This window comes from Monocercomonoides exilis (assembly GCF_001643675.1).
Source record: "Monocercomonoides exilis strain PA203 chromosome Unknown scaffold3-2548433, whole genome shotgun sequence".
In the NCBI taxonomy this organism is placed as follows: domain Eukaryota; phylum Preaxostyla; order Oxymonadida; family Polymastigidae; genus Monocercomonoides; species Monocercomonoides exilis.
Window position 1 is genome coordinate 2,414,897 of NW_027150548.1, and position 22,969 is coordinate 2,437,865.

General features: G+C 35.9%; 4 protein-coding genes across 4 annotated transcripts; 1 reads left to right on the forward strand and 3 right to left on the reverse strand.

Annotated features, from left to right (window-relative positions):
- Window positions 1-516: 516 nt before the first annotated feature.
- Window positions 517-1,011, forward strand: MONOS_15983 (uncharacterized protein; the record flags this gene model as incomplete). The annotated part of the gene is made up of 1 exon (XM_067868887.1): window positions 517-1,011. The coding sequence occupies one exon, from the start codon at window positions 517-519 to the stop codon at window positions 1,009-1,011; it is 495 nt and encodes a 164-aa protein (XP_067735505.1).
- A 7,038-nt stretch (window positions 1,012-8,049) lies between these two features.
- Window positions 8,050-8,703, reverse strand: MONOS_16996 (uncharacterized protein; the record flags this gene model as incomplete). The annotated part of the gene is made up of 1 exon (XM_067869875.1): window positions 8,050-8,703. The coding sequence occupies one exon, from the start codon at window positions 8,701-8,703 to the stop codon at window positions 8,050-8,052; it is 654 nt and encodes a 217-aa protein (XP_067735506.1).
- A 5,606-nt stretch (window positions 8,704-14,309) lies between these two features.
- MONOS_15395 (uncharacterized protein) lies at window positions 14,310-14,918 on the reverse strand (the record flags this gene model as incomplete). The annotated part of the gene is made up of 1 exon (XM_067868267.1): window positions 14,310-14,918. The coding sequence occupies one exon, from the start codon at window positions 14,916-14,918 to the stop codon at window positions 14,310-14,312; it is 609 nt and encodes a 202-aa protein (XP_067735507.1).
- Window positions 14,919-19,338: 4,420 nt separating this feature from the next.
- On the reverse strand, window positions 19,339-20,256 carry MONOS_16997 (uncharacterized protein; the record flags this gene model as incomplete). Its single annotated transcript, XM_067869876.1, has 1 exon — window positions 19,339-20,256. The coding sequence occupies one exon, from the start codon at window positions 20,254-20,256 to the stop codon at window positions 19,339-19,341; it is 918 nt and encodes a 305-aa protein (XP_067735508.1).
- Between the last annotated feature and the right edge of the window lie 2,713 nt (window positions 20,257-22,969).

Below are 22,969 nucleotides of genomic sequence, written 5' to 3' on the forward strand. Positions count from 1 at the left end.
TCGATCATGAGAGCACCGCCTCTTCCTCCAGAACTTGTATCCTCGCTCACAGAGCAGCTGGAGAAGGTGGAATCACTCACAGAAAATGAGTTGGCAGAGGCAGATGAGGCGAATGAGATGCATCCGCCATTGGTGGCAGTCTGTTGGTTTTGCGGAGCTGAGTTGATGTTGGTGATGGTGCAGTTGGCGAGGGAGAGGGAGAGGGCAGGGGAGGTGGCAGAGGAGAGGACACAGCTGGTGGGGGCGGCAGTGGAGATGATGTGGGTGATGTTGGAGGAGTTGAGGGTGAGGGGAGCGGTGAGGGAGGTGAGGTGGAAGATGCTTTGGCTGCTGAGGGTGAGACTGGTGATTGCTGTGTGGTTGAGGGCGAGGGAGCCAGCAGTGAGGAAGAAGAGGGGAGTTTTTATTGTTATGGAGGTTGTTCCTGTGATGGTGGTTGTGTTGAGGTTGAGGGAAGGGGAGTTACCGGAGAGGTGGAAGAGGATGGGGGTGATTTGATTTGTGGAGTTGTGTGCGATGGCGAGGGCAGAGACTGTGAGGGAGCCCTGGGTCTGTTGGAAGAGGGCAGACGAGGCAGATGGATCTGGTGAAGAAGATGTTGATGATGATGACAAGGATGAAAGAGATGATGTTGATTGTGATGAGTGTGAATGTGAGTTTGATGGCTGGAGAATGCCACTGGAGGCGATGGTGGTGGCAGTTGTGCCATTTCCAGTGATTTTTGTATTTGGAGCACGAAATGTGAGAGTCTTTGTGGGAGTGAAAGTGGAGAAGAGAAGGGAGAGGGAGGCATCGCTGAAGGGAGCAACGCATCCGAGGGCATACTCCACTGTGGCACAGGAGCTTTGCTGTGTTTTGCCACAGGCATCAGCATCAGTTCCACCATTTGAGACTATTTTGTTCTGGCTGATGATTGGAAGCCATCCATTGTACACACTGCTATCTGCAGTTCCTGCATTCCACACTCTTTTTGTTGTGGTTGTTGAACCGCATTGCTGGAAAGGAGATTGAGTGATGCTGCTGCCATTGAAGAACACATCATTTCCTCTGCCATTCGTCGCAGTGTTGCCATCGAAGAAACAGAATGTGATGAATTTTATTCCATTCATCCAAGAGTAAGTTCCATCAAAGTATATTCCGGCTCCGCCCCATGTGGAAGAAGAAGTTAATTTGTTATTGATGAACTGACACTCAACGATTGAAAACAGGTTGGGCTTGTTATTCGGAGGCCAATGAAACGTGAGAGAGCCAGTTGAATCGTTGCCAGAATTTGCGATGCACTTGCAGTTTGTGAACAAGAATTGAGCATTTGATGGCATATCATTGAGCCAGAAATACCAGCCAGTTCCACACCAATATGTTATTGAACAACTTTCCACTATATTTTCTGAAAATTTCCAAACAGAATTGGATTGAGGATAGTACAAGTGTGCTGCACCTCCATGTAATGCCGAACAACTTGTGAAATTGGATTTTGTGACATTTATTTTCAGCAAATTTCCGCAATATAACGCTCCAGCATGATCATTGGATGAGCATTTATTGAATGAACACGAAATGATTGTGAGGTTTGCATTAACGCAATTAACATAAAGTGCGCCTCCATGGCTAGTTCCACCATTTGAATTATTCCATTCACACCACTCGAAGCGATGACTTTCAACATCAAACGAAGTCAGTCTACCAGGTTTCTCTCTTTGAGATTCAGTTCCAATGTGTTCAACAGCAGCATTTGGTGAAGAGCGTGTTTGGTGGAGGAAAGAGGCATTGAAGGCAGAGAGGGATGTGGATGGGCTGTTGAGAGAGGGGATGATGATACTGTTAACGGGACTATGCTGGATGAGTGTAAGCGATGGACATGAAGGAAAGAGAAAGAATACTGAAACAGAAAAATAACAGAAATTTGTATGAATTGAACAAAATTTTTGATATTCATTTTTTTAAATATGATTGATAATCAAAAACAAAGAATATACAACTCCAATGAGTAATTTTTCTTGAGAATTTGTTTGTGAATGGATTAGCGATGCAATATGAAAAGAAAGAGACCGGGAACATAAAATATGCAATGTCTTTTAAAAGGGCAAGTTATTTGTGGAATTATTTTTCATTTAATAAGAACCTCTAAATTTTCATCTTGAATATCCTTTGGAGCAAATCCGTTAAATATCATATAGCAAACTTTAAAGAAAGATAAAGCATTGATATTGCGGACTTATTTATTGTTTTTCTTTTAAAAAAACTTCAGTTATGAAAGGAACTGAAAAATACATAATTAACTTGTCTTTCAAAGAATGTTTTGAGCTAATGACTTTGAATATGTTTGCTGATATAAAACTTCAGACTTTCATATTTTTTAAATCAATTTTTAACTTTCAAAACTTCATTTCTCTGTTTTTCTTTTTTAACATTTCAAAAGCAAAATAAAAAATAATTTTTTTTTGAAAAAAATGTAGTTTGTTGAATAGCTTGTTTCATTATCACGCAAAAACGCATCTCCATTTTTAATTCGTGTTTTATCTGCTTGAACTATTTCTTTCACAAAATGGGTCATTATTTTTGAAATCATAATTATTTTCGGGGTATTGATTTTTCAAAGGTTTTTCTTTCCTTTGGGAAGAGATTTTGTATTCAAATGCTAAAATTATCACAACTGTTTCAAAAACAAATGAATGATCTGAAATAAAAATCAAGAAGTCTTGAATATGTCTGTTCACTTTTCAGTGTTCATTTGTTGACATTCAAAAGAAATTTTCAAACCGAAAATTATTAAAGAATAAATATGATTTCAAAAATAATCACCCAAATACATAAAAATTGAAATAGCGTATTTTATAAACCCGAAAAGGATTTTCTTTTTAATGGAAATTTTTTCTTAATTGGCACTTTTTTCTGTTTTCGTTAGCCAACTTCTGAAAAGCTCCGAATGGCTTTCAGCACTTTAACGAACCGCTTTCACCATCTCAATACAATTCTTTAACTGTTTGTTTTCCTTATTTTGTTTATTATTCTCAGAAATATTTCGGTTTTTGTTTTTGAAATTTCATTTTTCTAAGCTTTCCAGTCATAGTTAATGCACAAGATACGTCCGGGACCTAAGTTAACATATGTCGCAGCTATGATGATAACGTGCTGCGCACATATGAGTGATAATTTTTGAAATCATATTTTTTCAATCAAAAATTTCTGTTTGAGAATTCACTTTGAATATTGATAAATGAACACTGAAAAGTTGTAACAACATTCAAACATTAAATTTTCTTGAAAATATTCTCAAATATCGTCATTAGAAGCAACTATCTCACATTTTTCTTTTTAAAGAATAATTCCTCTCTAAAAAAATTAATCCTTTGAAGAATCAACGCTCTGAAAAAAGTTATGATTTCAAAAAGAATTACCCATATGTTTTTATCTTCCGATTGTTTGAGGAAACTGTGGGAAAAATTGTTTTCAATTTTTGCACATTTCAAGAATCCTGGTCTATTTTGATTGAAACCAATAGAATTTTTTAGGATTTTTATTTATTCGCTTTATTTTAGGGTTTAACGTATTAATAACTTGCTAGTGTTGAATTCTGTTATTCAAATTTCCAGAATTTTCTTTTTTAATGAATACTTAAACAATTATCAAAAAAGCTCTATTGATATTTGGGAACAGAAAAATGAAATCTATCCAAAGATTATTCGTGTACCCAATAATTAATTTTCAATTATTGAACTGAATATTGTGCATGGTTTTCGATCATGGAATCTATTTTGATCGATCCCAAAAAATAATAATAAATAATTATATCCTAATTGAGTTGTGAAAATATTTTTGCATTTAAGAAAATAATAATACAGTCAAAATCGGATATCATTACATCTGTTTTTTCACAACTTTTTGTGACTATTTCTGATTGTGATTATATGTGATGTGATATTACACAGAAAAAATTTTTAAATTTTTATTTATTTTATTTATTTTGGACCAGTTTTTTCTTTTCAGAAATTCTTCACAATAACTCGTTTTTTATCATCAAAAATAGACCTCTGCGACATGACAAGAGAATTTTAAAACAGAGACAAAATAACTGAAAAGATAATGACGATTTGTTAAAAATTGTAATTTTTAACTTTATTACTATTTTTGATAATGCAAAAATATTATTAATAAATCAACATATGTCAAACTTTTTTGAAAATGTTTATTTTCTTGTTTAATTTTCAAATATTATTTTAAATATAAATATTAATCATATTTCTGTTCACACTCATGCAAATTTTCAAAAATAGCAAATATAACATTGTTTTGATTTTGTTTTCATAACATCGAAATATGAATTTTATATTATGTTTGAAAATTAAACAAGAAAATAAACATTTTCAAAAAAGTTTGACATATGTTGATTTATTAATAATATTTTTGCATTATCAAAAATAGTAATAAAGTTAAAAATTACAATTTTTAACAAATCGTCATTATCTTTTCAGTTATTTTGTCTCTGTTTTAAAATTCTCTTGTCATGTCGCAGAGGTCTATTTTTGATGATAAAAAACGAGTTATTGTGAAGAATTTCTGAAAAGAAAAAACTGGTCCAAAATAAATAAAATAAATAAAAATTTAAAAATTTTTTCTGTGTAATATCACATCACATATAATCACAATCAGAAATAGTCACAAAAAGTTGTGAAAAAACAGATGTAATGATATCCGATTTTGACTGTATTATTATTTTCTTAAATGCAAAAATATTTTCACAACTCAATTAGGATATAATTATTTATTATTATTTTTTGGGATCGATCAAAATAGATTCCATGATCGAAAACCATGCACAATATTCAGTTCAATAATTGAAAATTAATTATTGGGTACACGAATAATCTTTGGATAGATTTCATTTTTCTGTTCCCAAATATCAATAGAGCTTTTTTGATAATTGTTTAAGTATTCATTAAAAAAGAAAATTCTGGAAATTTGAATAACAGAATTCAACACTAGCAAGTTATTAATACGTTAAACCCTAAAATAAAGCGAATAAATAAAAATCCTAAAAAATTCTATTGGTTTCAATCAAAATAGACCAGGATTCTTGAAATGTGCAAAAATTGAAAACAATTTTTCCCACAGTTTCCTCAAACAATCGGAAGATAAAAACATATGGGTAATTCTTTTTGAAATCATAACTTTTTTCAGAGCGTTGATTCTTCAAAGGATTAATTTTTTTAGAGAGGAATTATTCTTTAAAAAGAAAAATGTGAGATAGTTGCTTCTAATGACGATATTTGAGAATATTTTCAAGAAAATTTAATGTTTGAATGTTGTTACAACTTTTCAGTGTTCATTTATCAATATTCAAAGTGAATTCTCAAACAGAAATTTTTGATTGAAAAAATATGATTTCAAAAATTATCACTCATATGTGCGCAGCACGTTATCATCATAGCTGCGACATATGTTAACTTAGGTCCCGGACGTATCTTGTGCATTAACTATGACTGGAAAGCTTAGAAAAATGAAATTTCAAAAACAAAAACCGAAATATTTCTGAGAATAATAAACAAAATAAGGAAAACAAACAGTTAAAGAATTGTATTGAGATGGTGAAAGCGGTTCGTTAAAGTGCTGAAAGCCATTCGGAGCTTTTCAGAAGTTGGCTAACGAAAACAGAAAAAAGTGCCAATTAAGAAAAAATTTCCATTAAAAAGAAAATCCTTTTCGGGTTTATAAAATACGCTATTTCAATTTTTATGTATTTGGGTGATTATTTTTGAAATCATATTTATTCTTTAATAATTTTCGGTTTGAAAATTTCTTTTGAATGTCAACAAATGAACACTGAAAAGTGAACAGACATATTCAAGACTTCTTGATTTTTATTTCAGATCATTCATTTGTTTTTGAAACAGTTGTGATAATTTTAGCATTTGAATACAAAATCTCTTCCCAAAGGAAAGAAAAACCTTTGAAAAATCAATACCCCGAAAATAATTATGATTTCAAAAATAATGACCCATTTTGTGAAAGAAATAGTTCAAGCAGATAAAACACGAATTAAAAATGGAGATGCGTTTTTTGCGTGATAATGAAACAAGCTATTCAACAAACTACATTTTTTTTCAAAAAAAAAATTATTTTTTATTTTGCTTTTGAAATGTTAAAAAAAGAAAAACAGAGAAATGAAGTTTTGAAAGTTAAAAATTGATTTAAAAAATATGAAAGTCTGAAGTTTTATATCAGCAAACATATTCAAAGTCATTAGCTCAAAACATTCTTTGAAAGACAAGTTAATTATGTATTTTTTCAGTTCCTTTCATAACTGAAGTTTTTTTTAAAAGAAAAACAATAAATAAGTCCGCAATATCAATGCTTTATCTTTCTTTAAAGTTTGCTATATGATATTTAACGGATTTGCTCCAAAGGATATTCAAGATGAAAATTTAGAGGTTCTTATTAAATGAAAAATAATTCCACAAATAACTTGCCCTTTTAAAAGACATTGCATATTTTATGTTCCCGGTCTCTTTCTTTTCATATTGCATCGCTAATCCATTCACAAACAAATTCTCAAGAAAAATTACTCATTGGAGTTGTATATTCTTTGTTTTTGATTATCAATCATATTTAAAAAAATGAATATCAAAAATTTTGTTCAATTCATACAAATTTCTGTTATTTTTCTGTTTCAGTATTCTTTCTCTTTCCTTCATGTCCATCGCTTACACTCATCCAGCATAGTCCCGTTAACAGTATCATCATCCCCTCTCTCAACAGCCCATCCACATCCCTCTCTGCCTTCAATGCCTCTTTCCTCCACCAAACACGCTCTTCACCAAATGCTGCTGTTGAACACATTGGAACTGAATCTCAAAGAGAGAAACCTGGTAGACTGACTTCGTTTGATGTTGAAAGTCATCGCTTCGAGTGGTGTGAATGGAATAATTCAAATGGTGGAACTAGCCATGGAGGCGCACTTTATGTTAATTGCGTTAATGCAAACCTCACAATCATTTCGTGTTCATTCAATAAATGCTCATCCAATGATCATGCTGGAGCGTTATATTGCGGAAATTTGCTGAAAATAAATGTCACAAAATCCAATTTCACAAGTTGTTCGGCATTACATGGAGGTGCAGCACACTTGTACTATCCTCAATCCAATTCTGTTTGGAAATTTTCAGAAAATATAGTGGAAAGTTGTTCAATAACATATTGGTGTGGAACTGGCTGGTATTTCTGGCTCAATGATATGCCATCAAATGCTCAATTCTTGTTCACAAACTGCAAGTGCATCGCAAATTCTGGCAACGATTCAACTGGCTCTCTCACGTTTCATTGGCCTCCGAATAACAAGCCCAACCTGTTTTCAATCGTTGAGTGTCAGTTCATCAATAACAAATTAACTTCTTCTTCCACATGGGGCGGAGCCGGAATATACTTTGATGGAACTTACTCTTGGATGAATGGAATAAAATTCATCACATTCTGTTTCTTCGATGGCAACACTGCGACGAATGGCAGAGGAAATGATGTGTTCTTCAATGGCAGCAGCATCACCCAATCCCCATTTGAGAATTGTGGCTCAACAACCCTATCGAAAAGGGTCTGGAATAACAATACAGCTGACAATGCTGTGTACAATGGCTGGCTCCCCCTAATCGCACAGAACAAAGTCGTTGCAAATGGTGGAACTGATGTCGATATCTGTGGCAGACCCCAACAGACCCCATGTGCCACCATCGAGTATGCCCTCACTGGCTTCATTTCCCTCCTCCAAGACGCCTCCCTCACCCTCCTCAGTTCAACATTTGTTCCAACTCAAACACTCACTTTCAGCGCGGTTGATACCATAATCACTGGAAATGGCACAACTGCCACCACCATCGCCTCCAGTGGCATTCCCCAACCACCAATCTCATATTCACAGTCATCACAATCAACGTCATCATTTTCATCATTTTCATCTGCATCTTCTTCACCAGATCCATCTGCCTCGTCTGCCCTCTTCCAACAGATCCAGGGCTTCCTCACAGTCTCTGCCCTCGCCATCGCCCACAACTCCTCAAATCAAATCACCCCCATCCTCTTCCACCTCTCCGGTAACTCCCCTTCCCTCAACCTCAACACAACCACCATCACAGGAACAACCTCCATAACAATAAAAACTCCCCTCTTCTTCCTCACTGCTGGCTCCCTCGCCCTCAACCACACAGCAATCACCAGTCTCACCCTCAGCAGCCAAAGCATCTTCCACCTCACCTCCCTCACCGCTCCCCTCACCCTCAACTCCTCCAACATCACCCACATCATCTCCACTGCCGCCCCCACCAGCTGTGTCCTCTCCTCTGCCACCTCCCCTGCCCTCTCCCTCTCCCTCGCCAACTGCACCATCACCAACATCAACTCAGCTCCGCAAAACCAACAGACTGCCACCAATGGCGGATGCATCTCATTCGCCTCATCTGCCTCTGCCAACTCATTTTCTGTGAGTGATTCCACCTTCTCCAGCTGCTCTGTGAGCGAGGATACAAGTTCTGGAGGAAGAGGCGGTGCTCTCATGATCGAGTACAAGGATGATTCACAAGTGTCAGAATCCTCCTTTTCCGTCGCCAATATCGTGTTTTCAGCCAACAAGGCCTGTGTCGGAAGAGATATGTATTTTGTGTGTAAATCATTTGTCGCTTCTGTGAAAGAGCCCTTGTTCGCCTTCATGAGAAGCATCACTCAGAAAGACAACTCGGCTGTTGGACATGACAGAACAGAAGCACTTGGCGATTGGGATGTCGACTCATTCATATTTCTCAACGGGTATACAGCTGACAATGCATGTGTGGATAGAATACTTGGCATCAAAGAAATGTATTGCTGGCTATCAAAGATGTCCTGCAAGAGCACACGCAATGCGATGGGTCTTCTGAAGAAGGTGCAGATCATAAGGCAGAAATCATTTCATCAGCTGACTTGTCGGTGAATTTATGTGCAAGTGACGGTAAAATCGAAGAAAGTTGGGGAGATGGCACACAAAATTGAAGAAAACATCTCATTTTTGCATTTGATGAAATCAACATTGCCTGTCGGGCATTTATTCTCTTCTTTCATAGAATTATCCATTAAATTTGCCTTTTCAAATAAATAAGTTTCCCTCATCGTTTCATCTTCTGAGACTTTTTGAAGGCATGTGGCCTTGCGAAATCTCTCGAAAACCATCCTTGCAACTGTTTGTTCAAAGAAATCTTTTCCAATCTTGTTCCTTCTTCTTCCTGTAATTCTTTCAATCTCAAAATAAATAATGCAGAGGCAACCTTCATGGATTGTGTGCCCGATGATCGGCTATTCTTGATTTGACATTGAACCATTTCATTTGTAAAATAATTTTTAAAGATATTCCGTAAAACAACAAATATGCCTTTTATCTTTCTGAGTAAGAATGAAAGATGATGCTCGGCCCTGGATTTAACGGGAGTTGAATGAAATAGAAATAGGAATATTTTTAATTCGTTCATCGAAGAAGGCGTTGAAGAAGAAAAGGAGGGTCACAATTGTTGAAATGAAGATAGATGCTGTGCGAATGTGTGAACGAATGAGGAAGAATGAAGTTGAAGTTGAAGAAGGGGACGAAAGAGACGAAGAAGAGGAAGAAATGGTTGAGTGAAGAAGATTTTGTGTGTTTTTGGCTATGCGATTCATAACAGGCGTGCTTGTCGCTGAATAAACAGGTGAATTGTGAGAAGGCGAATTTTGTGTTTGTAAATCAAGAAATGAGGAAGATGGTTGATTGAATGAAGGAGGATTATCTGAAGAAGAAGATGATGATCCCACGATGACCACGAAGATGAAGTTCAAGTCGAAAAAATGTGAATATATGTGGTAATAGGGAAATGCGCAATCAGTCAATTGACATTCCTAAAGAAGACGTTGAGATTAATTTGGGTGAAGTCGTTGATTGGGCCAAATATCGAATTCAATAAGTTGATTTGACAAAGAGCAAACAATCGTTATCGAAATATTTGTTGAAGGCCGAAGAAAATTAATTGATGAAAGATGACATCCTCAGTTCGTTTCTGCCTTTTTGAAATTGTTCTGCGCTTCACTGAGAAACCAAAAATGAAAATATTTCTTAATTTCCTTTCCTTTCCATTCCCCTCTTCCATTCAACCCCCAAAATCATCAGAAAATATCATCCCTTCCTTTTCTTTATCTTTCCCATTCTCTTCCATAAAATCTTTTCTTTTAAAAAAACACCCTTTTCCATTTGAACACTTCAGAATATTCTTCTTCTTTCAAGCTTTTGCCCTCTTTTCCTTTTTTTCAAATTCCATATCTCCAATCAACAATAATCACCTTCTTTATCGTCCCCAACTTTTTCTCTACATATTTTCTACATTTTCCTCTACAAATCTCTCCCTATCCTTCCCCACCCCCTTTGTCTCAGAATTTCTTTCATTCAAAAATCATTCTTGAAGCATTAACATTCTCAAAAATATACTCAACCCCCACCTTCTCTCACAAATAATCCTCTTCCATCACTTGTATACGCCTTATCCCTCATGTGCCTGGTGTTGATGAAATAAACGTGATATACTTCTTTGGGTGGTTGAGAATATTATTAAAGGAGAGGATCATGAGAAAAACAAAAAAAACACATCCTGACAGGCAACACAATGTGTACGGGCTGAAAAGACCCTCCAGTAGGATACACGATGTATTTTGTGGAGGTGCATTCAGTGCTGAAATTTGACCATTCTGAGACTGAAATAAAGAGATTGGTTTTTTGAATGATGTTGGCTGTGGAAATGAGGCTGTTTGGCAAAAAACAGTCGAAGCGCAGTTTGGTCTTTATTTATTTTCTATATATGAATATTTATCTGTTGATTGTTTTTGTGTTTCTTTCAGGGCAGGAGGTGGAAATGAATGAAAATGAATGAAAGCGGGATATCTTGTTGTGCAGGGTGACCACAGAGTTGGGAGAGCGAATTCATATGGAAAGTGCCCAGGGTGAAGGGATTGGGAAGGGAATTGGAGATGATATTTTCAGATGAGAAATAGGATTATTTTCAATGATGAGAATGGAATTTGAGCAAAATGCATAAATCTCACATTTTTCAGAAGGACCAGAAATCGATGCATTTGATGGATAAATGACTTATGGAAAGGATGGTTTGCGAATCAGATGATGAAACATTCGAAAACGAAAGGAATAATGAAATTGATAAAGAAAACAGGTGCCAACGGGATAAAATATAGTTATTGACTTGAGCATTGGTTCTGAAGGTTTGCTGATATATTTTTTGAAGTGATTGTTATTTTGTTTTTAAGAATGCTGAAAGAATGAGGGATTAGGTGGCTTTGAAGAAGAAAGAGAAAAGCAGGGAAGGAAAAATACAGACAGACATATGAAATTCAAGATATTTCGAAGATGCCTGGCATTAACCTTTGGCAAAGAATTATTTTTGAGGGAAGATGTTTTGAGTGAAAAAAGGGAAACGAAAAATTGAAAGAAATGGAATGAAAAAGAGATTGACGCGTGCTTAGTATTTATTGTTGGAGAGAGAGAAAGAGATTGAGCTGAAAGTGAAAAGGATTCAGATGTTTCTCCTCTGCAGAAGAAAAAGAAACAGAAGAAGAGAATTTCAATGAATTTCTACGTTGATATTTATTGACTCCCATCTTCTCAATTTTCAACAATTAATCGTCTCATTCAATCCATTCATCATCATTACCATCTTCTTCTTCTTCTTCTTCTTCAAATATATCAACAACATTTCACACAGCTTCTTCTTCATTATCATCATTCACATCATCTGATTGATTTTCTTCATGATCTGTTTCATCATCAGAGATCATGAATGAAATGAAGAAAAAGAAGAAAATTTGCAGCTGAAGGAAATACTCTCAAATTAAAATGAGAAAAAGAAAGAGAAAGAAGAGGAGAAAGAGAAAGAGGGCTTTTGAATGAAAGGAAGAAGATATTTTTGATTTGAAATTTGAGTTGGGAGTTGAATTTGAAAGGAGAAGAAAGAACTGTCAAAACAAAGAAAAGTATTTGGATAAATAGAGGATAAATTTGAAAAGTGGAACAACATCAAGCAAGATGATGAGACGTAGAAGAAATCAAAAACATGTTAAGAGAAGAAAATAGAAAAGGCAAAAATGGATGGAAAAGAGAAGATAGTGAGAAAGGAATTCCATTGGAAGAATATGAAAAGAAAAGCCAAAACCTGTCATTTTTCTCAACGTTATCAGCAGTACCAGCTTTCCACACTCTTTTTGTTGGGGTTGTTGAATCACAATTCTCAAACGGAGATTGGGTGATGGCATTACCACTGAAGAACACATCGTTTCCCCTGCCATTTGTGGCTGCGTTGCCATCGAAGAAACAGAATGTGATGAATTTTACTCCACTCATCCAGGAAAAAGGAGGATAAAAACACATTGCGGCACCTCCATATGTGGAAGAGGCAGTCAGATTGTTGTTTATGAAGTGGCAATCATTGATTGAATACTGACTTGGTTTGTTGCTTGGAGGATGATAAAATGTGAGAGAACCAGCTGCATCTCCACCAGAGTTTGAAATGCACTTGCATTTGGAAAACAAGAATTGACCGTTTTCTGGGAAATAATACATATTAAAATACCAGCCAGTTCCACACCAATCAGTTATTGAACAATTTTCCACTCTGTTTTCCGAGAATGACCAATCAGAATTTGATTGAGGAGCCCAAGAAGTGACTGCTCCACCATGAGCAGCTGAACAGCTGGTGAAGTTGGATTTTTCAATGTTTAATTTCAATAGTTGCCCACAGTATAATGCTCCTGCTTCCCCAGTAGTTGAACAATTGCGAAAAGAACAAGATTCTATTGTGAGATTTGCGTTTGTGCAGTTAACTATCAGCGCACCTCCCCAGGCACTTCCGCTATTAGAATCATTCCACTCGCACCATTCAAAGCGATGGCTGTTCTCATCAAATGAAGTCAGTCTTCCAGGTGATTTTCTGTGAGTTTCATTTCCTACATATACAACAGCAGCATTTGGTGAAGAGCGTGTTTGGTGGAGGAAAGAGGCATTGAAGGCAGAGAGGGAAGTTGATGGGCTGTTGAGGTTGGGGAGGATGGCGCCATCGATAGGGTTGTGGGTGAAGACAAAGATGGTTGAGTAGATGGAGAAGGAGGGATTGGAGGATTCTTCTTGTCAGAAGAGCACGGAAACAAAGTTGAAAAACAAGAAATAACGATTTCAGCGAAACTCTCTGTTCAATTTGTTATCGTTCATTTCCGCAAATCTCGACCATCAATCAACTTGTTCTATTCGTTCATCATCCTCGTCTTCGTCTTCGTCGTCTTCGTCGTCTTCTCCTCCTCCTCCTTCTTCTTCTTTTCTTCTTCTTTTCTTCTTCTTCTTTTTCTTCACATTTTTAGTCTTCTTCATTAATATTTTTTCTCACTCCCTTCTGGGTCAGAGCATCGATCTTCAAATGCATTTATGCTATTCAATTCTGCAGAGCTACCAAATTAAGCCGAAAATTGTTTCATTTCCTTTCCTTCGTCTCTGCAGTCAATCGATAAAAGAGCTTTCTTTTCATTTTTCAATCACGATTCCGACGAAGAAAATAAACTATCTGCTCAAATTCAGCTCATTTCATTTCCGTTGCATTCTTCTTCGATTTCTTTGATGATCAACAAAAATGATACTGTTTTTTTCATTTCATTCAACTCCCGTCAAATTCAGGGCCAAGCCTCATCTTTCATTCTTACTCAGAAAGACAAAAGGATTATTCATTCTTTCACAGAATAACAGCTAATGTTATTTTACAAAGGAAATTGTTCAATGTTTAACCAAGAGAAGCTGATCATCAGGCATTCAACAGAAAACGGAGATTGAATCTGACTTTTTTGATTTTGAAGATCAAGCATCTGAAGTGAAAAGGAATGGGCATTGAAGCAATTCATTTATGAAATGGATGTGTTCCTAAATAGCCTTCTGCAGATTACACAGATACGAAACTGGAGCAAATTGTTGAAAATGAAAAGAAAAGGAAAATTTAGAAGAGCATGTTGATATGCCTGAAGAAATCCTATTTGAAGAGATGAAAGCGATGAATCTTTTTTCTTGAGCTCAATTCATATTTGATGAAAAGGAGAAAATAGAGGAAGAAACGAAGAAGAAATGTTTTTATTTGAGCTGATGTTATGCTTTTTGAAAAAATAAGCGATGATATAGACTTCAAATGAAAAGAAGATGAAATCTCAAGAAATTTTCAAAGATATGGAAAATGGTGAAAATTGGAAACTGGTTGGAATTTTAATGAAATTACAAATAGGATATAATTTCAAGTGATTTTTGTGTCAACCTCGCTGAAAGTGAGTGTTTGAGTTGGAACAAATATTGAGGAGAGGAGGGTGAGGGAGGCGTCTTGGGGATCTGTCATGCGAACAAGAGCGTGTTCTATTGTTTTGCATGGACTGAGTTGTGTGATTCCGCAGAGATCGGTGTTTGTCCCATTATTTGACACGATTTTGAATGTTGTTATGAGAGGAAGCCATCTGTTAAACTCAACATCATCAGCAGTTCCTGAATTCCAGACTCTTTTTGCTTGGGTTGTTGATCCACACTGATTGAATGGTGATTGGGTGATGCTGCTGCCATTGAAGAACACATCATTCCCTCTTCCATTTGCAGCTGTGTTTCCATCGAAGAAGCAGAATGTGATGAATCTAATTTCATTCATCCAAACATATGTCCTGGTGCAATGAATGCCAGCGCCACCATAAATGGATGAAGCATTCAGTTTATTATTTAAGAACTGGCACTCTTGGAGCAAGCACTGTTTTGGCTTTTCAGGTGGAAGCCAATTGAATGAGATTGCACCAGTCGCATCACCGCCAGTATTTGCAATGCAAACACAATTTTTGAATAGGAATTGACTGTCTGATGTCATGTTATCGAGAACGATTTCCCAGCCTATGCTCCGCCAGTCTGTAATCGAGCATCTTTCGACTCTGTTTTGTTGAATTGTCCAAACAGAACTGGGTTGGGACCAGCCAACATAAGCAGCTCCGGCATGTGCAGCTGAGCAACTTGTGAAATTGGATTTTGCGATGTTGATATTCAACAAACTATGACAATGCAACGCTCCGCCATATTCATTTGTTGAACAATTGAAGAATGAACACGACGTGATTGTGAGGTTAGCATTTGTACAAGTTACTGAAAGTGCTCCTCCATTATTATTTCCTCCGCTGATTGAATTATTCCACTCACACCACTCAAAAAGATAGCTATTCAATTCTGTAAAGGATAATCTTCCAGGTGACTTTCTGTAAGTTTCATTTCCAATTTCCTTCACAGGATCATTTGGTAAAGATCGAGTTTGGTGAAGAAAAGAAGCATTGAAGGCAGAGAGAGAAGTGGATGGGCTGTTGAGGGAAGTGAAGAAATAGAAAGGAGTGAATGGAAAGAAAGAGAATGAATAATGCAATTAAATAAAATTGAGAATTTGCTTCAAAATATGAAAAGTGCTCAAGATGAATATTTTCAGCATTTATTTGCATATAGTGTTGAGATTTTCAATTATTTTATCACAAACAATTTTCGATGAAATTTCTATGATGGCAAATATGAATTTCTTTTTGTTTCTCTTTTTGTCAAATCTTTTTAGAATTGATATCCTTTTGATTTCTGCAACAAATTGGAAAATCATAATTTTCTTTTTCACCCACTCATCAAAATACCTTTTGTATTGTTTTCTGAATGATCTTTTGGTAAATCGAAAATACCTATTTTGTTAAGAATGTTCTTCTTTTGTTTTGTTCTTCAGATAACACAATTATCGGTATTGTTTTGCAACCAGATAATGAAAAATTGATTTTTAAAAACAATTATTTATTTTTGATTTAAAAACGAATCAATAGTCAAGTTCAACAATAATTTGATAATCGAAAGGTTTTTTCTAAAAAAATCACAGTTATTCACTGGGAAAATATGTAAATTTGAATGAAAAATTTGGTATTGAAGAACTTCACTGATTTTGATAATTTCTTCGTTTATTCACTTTTCGATTCTGTATTATTGGAATCATTTTTCAGAAAAACCAAGAACAAAGGATTCTCAAAAACAATGGATTCTCAATTTTATGTCGAAACAATCCAGTGATGTTTTGATTGATAGGGTGAGTTTATTCAAAGATGTTTCCACAAAATCATTCTTTTCAACTGAATAAAAAAATATGAATTAATTATTTACATTCCAGTTATCATTTCATGAATATCCAATTAATATTTATCATCGCCTTTTTTGAATTCTTTTTCAATCGAATGTTATCACAGGTTCAAATATTCATTATCACAATTATTGTTCTTGTGAAATCCTTTTTTGACAAAAAATTTTTGTCTGTTCTTCTTCAAATGATTCGTTGTGAAGGCCAAGATTTTTTTCATATTCTGAACGAGAAAAGTAATATTCTCCATTATCACAGTTGTCTGTCCTTTACTACAACAGCTCAATACTGTGTGATTATCTTTGAAATCATATCAATTGTCAATCTTTTAGTGTCATCCTTCAATTGTTTTTCAGACATTGTTTCTGGTAATGTGAATTTTTGAAGTGATGAACATTTCGAATAAAGATAGAAAAATATTCAAAGAATGGTGAAGTCAGAATCGAATCTAATCACATCAGTTTTTGCACAGCTTAATGCGACTATATTCGATTGTGATGATATACGATGCTGCTTAACACAGAAAAATATAAAAATTAATTAATTTATTTATTAAATTTGGTTCGTATTTTAAATTATTGAAAATTTATCATTAAAACGCATTTTTCACTTGCGAAATCAATTTTTTCATTAATACACATTATTTAGACTTTTTTTAACATAATTTTGAAAAGAGAAAAATTGTGATTTTTGATCAAAAAACTGATTTTTCATTGAAAAATGAACCCATTAAAAAACAAAATACATATGAATATATTCAGCCCTGTGATTATTTGCGATGGAAAATGAATGAAAAAAAGAAAAAATGTCGGTGCATTGAAAAATTCGACTAAAACCGATTTCGATTTTATAAGATGAGAATATATCCGGCTTAGACTGTATTCCACTTTTATATTGCTGATTTTTTCCTTTTTGAAGAAAACAAAGTTGTAATTAATAAATATTTTTCTTTCGAATATTGAAAGACAAAAGATTAGTGATATTGGATCGAATAAAGATAACACTCAAAATGACAAAAGTTGTTTTCTTTTTATTCAATAAATTTCCAATAAAAACCTTTTTTTTTTCTTTGAGTTTCAAATAATAAAAGTCAAACGCATTGTAGAAATGTTTGTGAAGCTTTTCCATTTCTTTTCTTTTTATGCAATTCCAAAAAAACAAAATCATTCATTTCATTTGAATATATCGTTTTGTTTACAAGAACATAATTGCTTTTTTAATCAAAATGAAAACGTCTTATTTGATTGGCCAATGCAAATACAGAATCAAACATCAATCAATATTCAAATTGTTTCATTTTCCAGATATTCTCATGAGTTTTAGAAAAATGATAAACAGTGGAAATATTCACGCCAAATGTTAATAAGAAAATGATTTTTCAGAATTAAATAATAAAGTCATCCTTTAATTCTCTTTCATCAGTTGAATTCAAATAAAGTTATTCTTTCACAAATGAATGAAATGAAAAAATGAAATGATTTGTAAACACTTCTTTCCGCTGAGTTCTTTCCAGAAAATGAATACTGAATATGTGATTGGAACATTTCGATTTCTTGTTGAATTTTGTGTTTTCAGTTTTCTCAGAACTAAAAATTTTCTGATAATTTGATATCATTGATTTTTGATGAAAACGCGAAAATGAAACAAAATGAAATTTTAATTATTGATTCAAAAATTCATTTCTATAATTTTTTAATTTTCATTTTCATTGCAGATAACACAAGGCAATTTCTTTTCATCAAATGGAATGATTTAAAGGAAAAGTGAAACAATTTGAGCAATTTCATTTTCTTTAACACAAACATACACAAAAGAATTTTAAAAATTTCTCTTTTCACTCTTCCTATACTCTCTTTTCAAACATCTCCTCATCCGAATCCCATCCACTTCAACAATCTCTTCCCTCTCACTCACTCAACTCATCCGTTTCTGCCTCCTCAACAACCTCAACCACTTCTTCGCCTTCTTCCACAAACATCAACACAAATACAATCCCCTCTCATTCTCTTCATTCATCTCTCTCCATCCACTCAACCATCTTCCTCCGCACTCACAACCCCATCGATGGAGCCATCATTCCCCCTCTCAACAGCCCTGCCACTTCTCTCTCTGCCTTCAACACATCTTTCCTCCACCAAACACGATCTTCATCAAATGCTGCTGTTGTTCATGTAGGAACTGAATCTCAAAGAAAAACACTAAAAAGACTGACTGCTTTTGATGAGAACAGCCATCTCTTTGAATGGTGCGAATGGAAAGATTCAACTGGTGGATCAAATCATGGTGGTGCACTTTATGTAAATTGCGTGAATGCAAATCTCAAAATCGTTTCGTGTTCATTTCACAATTGTTCTTGTACAGGAGATGGTCATGGCGGAGCATTATACTGTGCATATTTGCTGAATATTGATATCACTAAATCCAATTTCACAAATTGTTCAGCAGCTCATGGAGGAGCAATATGCATAGCTGGTCCTCAATCAAATTCTGTTTATTCATTCTCAGAAAACAGAGTGGAAAGTTGTTCAATATCCGGTTGGTGTGGAACGGGTTGGTATTTTAATATGTATTATTTCCCAGAAAACGGTCAATTCTTGTTTTCCAAATGCAAATGTATTGCAAATTCTGGTGGTGATGCTGCTGGTTCTCTCACATTCAATTCTCCTCCAAGCAACAAACCAAATCAGTTTTCAATCAATGATTGCCAGTTTATAAACAACAAATTGACTGCCTCTGCCAATTATGGAGGTGCTGCAATGTTTTTTAGGAATACTTATTCTTGGATGAATGAAATAAAATTCATCACATTTTGTTTTTTCAATGGCAACACTGCCACAAATGGCAGAGGAAACGACGTGTTTTTCAATGGCAATGCAATCACTCAATCTCCGTTTGAGAATTGTGGCTCAACAACTCCAACAAAAAGAGTGTGGAATAATGGACAAGATGATAACCCTGTGTATAATGGCTGGCTCCCCCTCGTTGCCCAGAACAAAATCGTTGCCAGCAATGGAACTGATGCTGATGTCTGTGGCAGACCCCAACAGACCCCATGTGCCACCATCGAGTATGCCCTCACTGGCTTCATTTCCCTCCTCCAAGACGCCTCCCTCACCCTTCTCACCTCAACATTTGTTCCTATTCAAACACTAACCTTCAGCGCGGTTGACACTAAAATCACTGGAAATGGTACAACTGCCACCACCATCGCCTCCAGTGGCATTCCCCAACCATCAAACTCACTTTCACACTCATCACAACCAACATCATCATATTCATCATTTTCATCATTTTCATCAATATCAACAATTTCTTCACCAGATCCATCTGCCTCGTCTGCCCTCTTCCAACAGACCCAGGGCTCCCTCACAGTCTCTGCCCTCGCCATCGCGCACAACTCCACAAATCCCATCACCCCCATCCTCTTCCACCTCTCCCAAAACTCCCCTTCCCTCAACCTCAACACAACCACCATCACCGGAACAACCTCCACACCAATAAAAACCCCCCTCTTCTTCCTCACTGCTGGCTCCCTCGCCCTCAACCACACAGCAATCACCAGTCTCCCCCTCAACAGCCAGAGCATCTTCCACCTCACCTCCCTCACAAATCCCCTCACCCTCAACTCCTCCAACATCACCCACATCATCTCCACTGCCGCCCCCACCAGCTGTGTCCTCTCCTCTGCCACCTCCCCTGCCCTCTCCCTCTCCCTCGCCAACTGCACCATCACCAACATCAACTCAGCTCCGCAAAACCAACAGACTGCCACCAATGGCGGATGCATCTCATTCGCCTCATCTGCCTCTGCCAACTCATTTTCTGTGAGTGATTCCACCTTCTCCAGCTGCTGTGTGAGCGAGGATACAAGTTCTGGAGGAAGAGGCGGTGCTCTCATGATCGAGTTCAATGAAGGCTCACAAGTGTCAGAATCCTCCTTTTCCATCACCAATATCGTGTTTTCAGCCAACAAGGCCAGCGTCGGAAGAGATATGTATTTTGTGTGTGAATCCCTTGTCGCTTCTGTGAAAGAGCCCTTGTTCGCCTTCATGACAAGCATCGCTCAGAAAGACAACTCGGCTGTTGGACATGACAGAACAGAAGCATTTGGAGATTGGGATGTCGATTAATAAATCTTTATCAACGGGCATACAGCTGACAATGCATATGTGGAAAACATACTTTGCATCAGAGCAATGCATTGTTGGCTATCAAAGATGCCCTGCAAGAGCACACGCAACGCGATGGGTTTTCTGAAGAAGGTGCAGATCATAAGGCAGAAATCATTTCATCAGCTGGCTTGCCGGTGAAAATATGTGCAAATGAAGGCAAAGTCGAAGAAAGTTGGGGAGATGGCACACAAAATTGAAGAAAACATCTCATATGTGCATTTGATGAAATCAACATTGCTTGTCGGGCATTTATTCTCTTCTTTCATAGAATTATCCATTAAATTTGCCTTTTCAAATAAATATGTTTCCCTCATCGTTTCATCTTCTGCGACTTTTTGAAGGCATGTGGCCTTGCGAAATCTCTCGAAAACCATCCTTGCAACTGTTTGTTCAAAGAAATCTTTTCCAATCTTGTTCCTTCTTCTTCCTGTAATTCTTTCAATCTCAAAATAAATAATGCAGAGGCAACCTTCATGGATTGTGTGCCCGATGATCGGCTATTCTTAATTTGACATTGAACCATTTCATTTGTAAAATAATTTTTAAAGATATTCCGTAAAACAACAAATATGCCTTTTATCTTTCTGAGTAAGAATGAAAGATGATGCTCGGCCCTGGATTTAACGGGAGTTGAATGAAATAGAAATAGGAATATTTTTAATTCGTTCATCGAAGAAGGCGTTGAAGAAGAAAAGGAGGGTCACAATTGTTGAAATGAAGATAGATGCTGTGCGAATGTGTGAACGAATGAGGAAGAATGAAGTTGAAGAAGTTGAAGAAGAAGAGGAAGAGGTTGAAGTCAAAGAAGAAGAAGAAGAAGAAGCAATATGTGACTGAATAAGATTTTGTGTGTTTTTGGCTATGCGGTTCATAACAGGCGTGCTTGTCGCTGAATAAGCAAGTGAATTGTGAGAAGGCGAATTTTGTGTTTGTAAATCAAGAAATGAGGAAGATGGTTGATTGAACGAAGGAGGATTATCAGAAGAAGAAGAAGAAGGTGAAGATGAAGAAAAAGATGCAGTTGAGAAATGCGAAAACAGTTGAACGACATTTCTGAAGAAGATGACGAGGGCACTTTGCGTGAAGTCGTTGATTGGCCAAAATGGCTCGCTTGCTGTATAAATTTCAGATTTGTTTGAAAAATTCAATCACAAAATGTGTGACGAATAGATTGTGAAAATCAATCTTGCTGTATTTCTTCAAAGTTTATTGACTTTCTTTTTGCGATTTCCTCTCCTTTCCCCTCAAAAATAGAAAATGTTGATTTTTCTCAATTTCCATTCCTTTCCATTCCACTTTTCCATTCAACCCCAAAAAATCATCAGAAAATATCAATCCCATCCTTTTCTTCATCTTTCCCATTCTCTTCCAAATAACCTTCTCCTCTCAAAAAAAATACCCCCTTTTCATATGAACATTTCTCAATTTCCCTCTTCTTTCCCGCTTTTGCCCTCTTTTCCTTTTTTTCATAATCCATTTCTCCCATCAACATTAAACACCTTCTTTATCGTCCCCAACTTTTTCTCTACATATTTTCTACATTTTCCTCTACAAATCTCTCCCTATCCTTCCCCACCCCCTTTGTCTCAGAATTTCTTTCATTCAAAAATCATTCTTGAAGCATTAACATTCTCAAAAATATACTCAACCCCCACCTTCTCTCACAAATAATCCTCTTCCATCACTTGTATACGCCTTATCCCTCATGTGCCTGGTGTTGATGAAATAAACGAGATATATTGCTTTGGGTGGCTGAGAATATTATTAAAGGAGATGATCATGCCAAAAACAGAAAAACCCCTTTGGACAGGCATCATGCTGTGTACGGGCTGAGAAGACTCTCCAGAGAGATATACGATATATTTTGTGGAGACGCATTCCATGCTGTGTTCAACCATTCTGAGACTGAAATGAAGAGATTGATTTATTTTTTGAATGATGATTGTTGTGGAAATGAGTGTGCTTGGCAAAAAACAGTCGAAGTTCAGTTTGGTCTTTATTTATTTTTCTATATATGAATATTTATCTGTTGAATGTTTTTGTGTTGTTTTCAGGGCAGGAGGTGGAAAAGAATGAAAATGAATGAAAGCGGGATATCTCGTTGTGCAGGGTGACTTTCGAGTTGAGCCAGCAAATTCATATGGAAAGTGCCCAGGGCGAAGGGATTGGGAAGGGAATTGGAGATGATATTTTCAGATGAGAAATAGGATTATTTTCAATGATGAGGATGGAATTTGAGCAGAATGCATAAATCTCACATTTTTCAGCAGAGCAATAAATCGATGCATTTGATGGAGAAATGACTGATGAAAAGGATGGTTGGGGAATCAGATGATGAAACATTCGAAAACGAAAAGAATAATGAAATTGATAAAGAAAACAGGTGCCAACGGAATAAAATATAGGCATTGGCTTAAAAATAGGTTCTGAAGGTTTGATATTGTTATTTTTTTGAATTTATTATTATTTTTTTTAAAGAATGCTGAAAGGATGAGGGATTAGGTGGCTTTGAAGAAGAAAAAGAAAAGCAAGGAAGGAAAAATAAAGACGGACAGACGAAATTCAAGATATTATGAAGATGCCTGGCATCAGCTTCGGTGA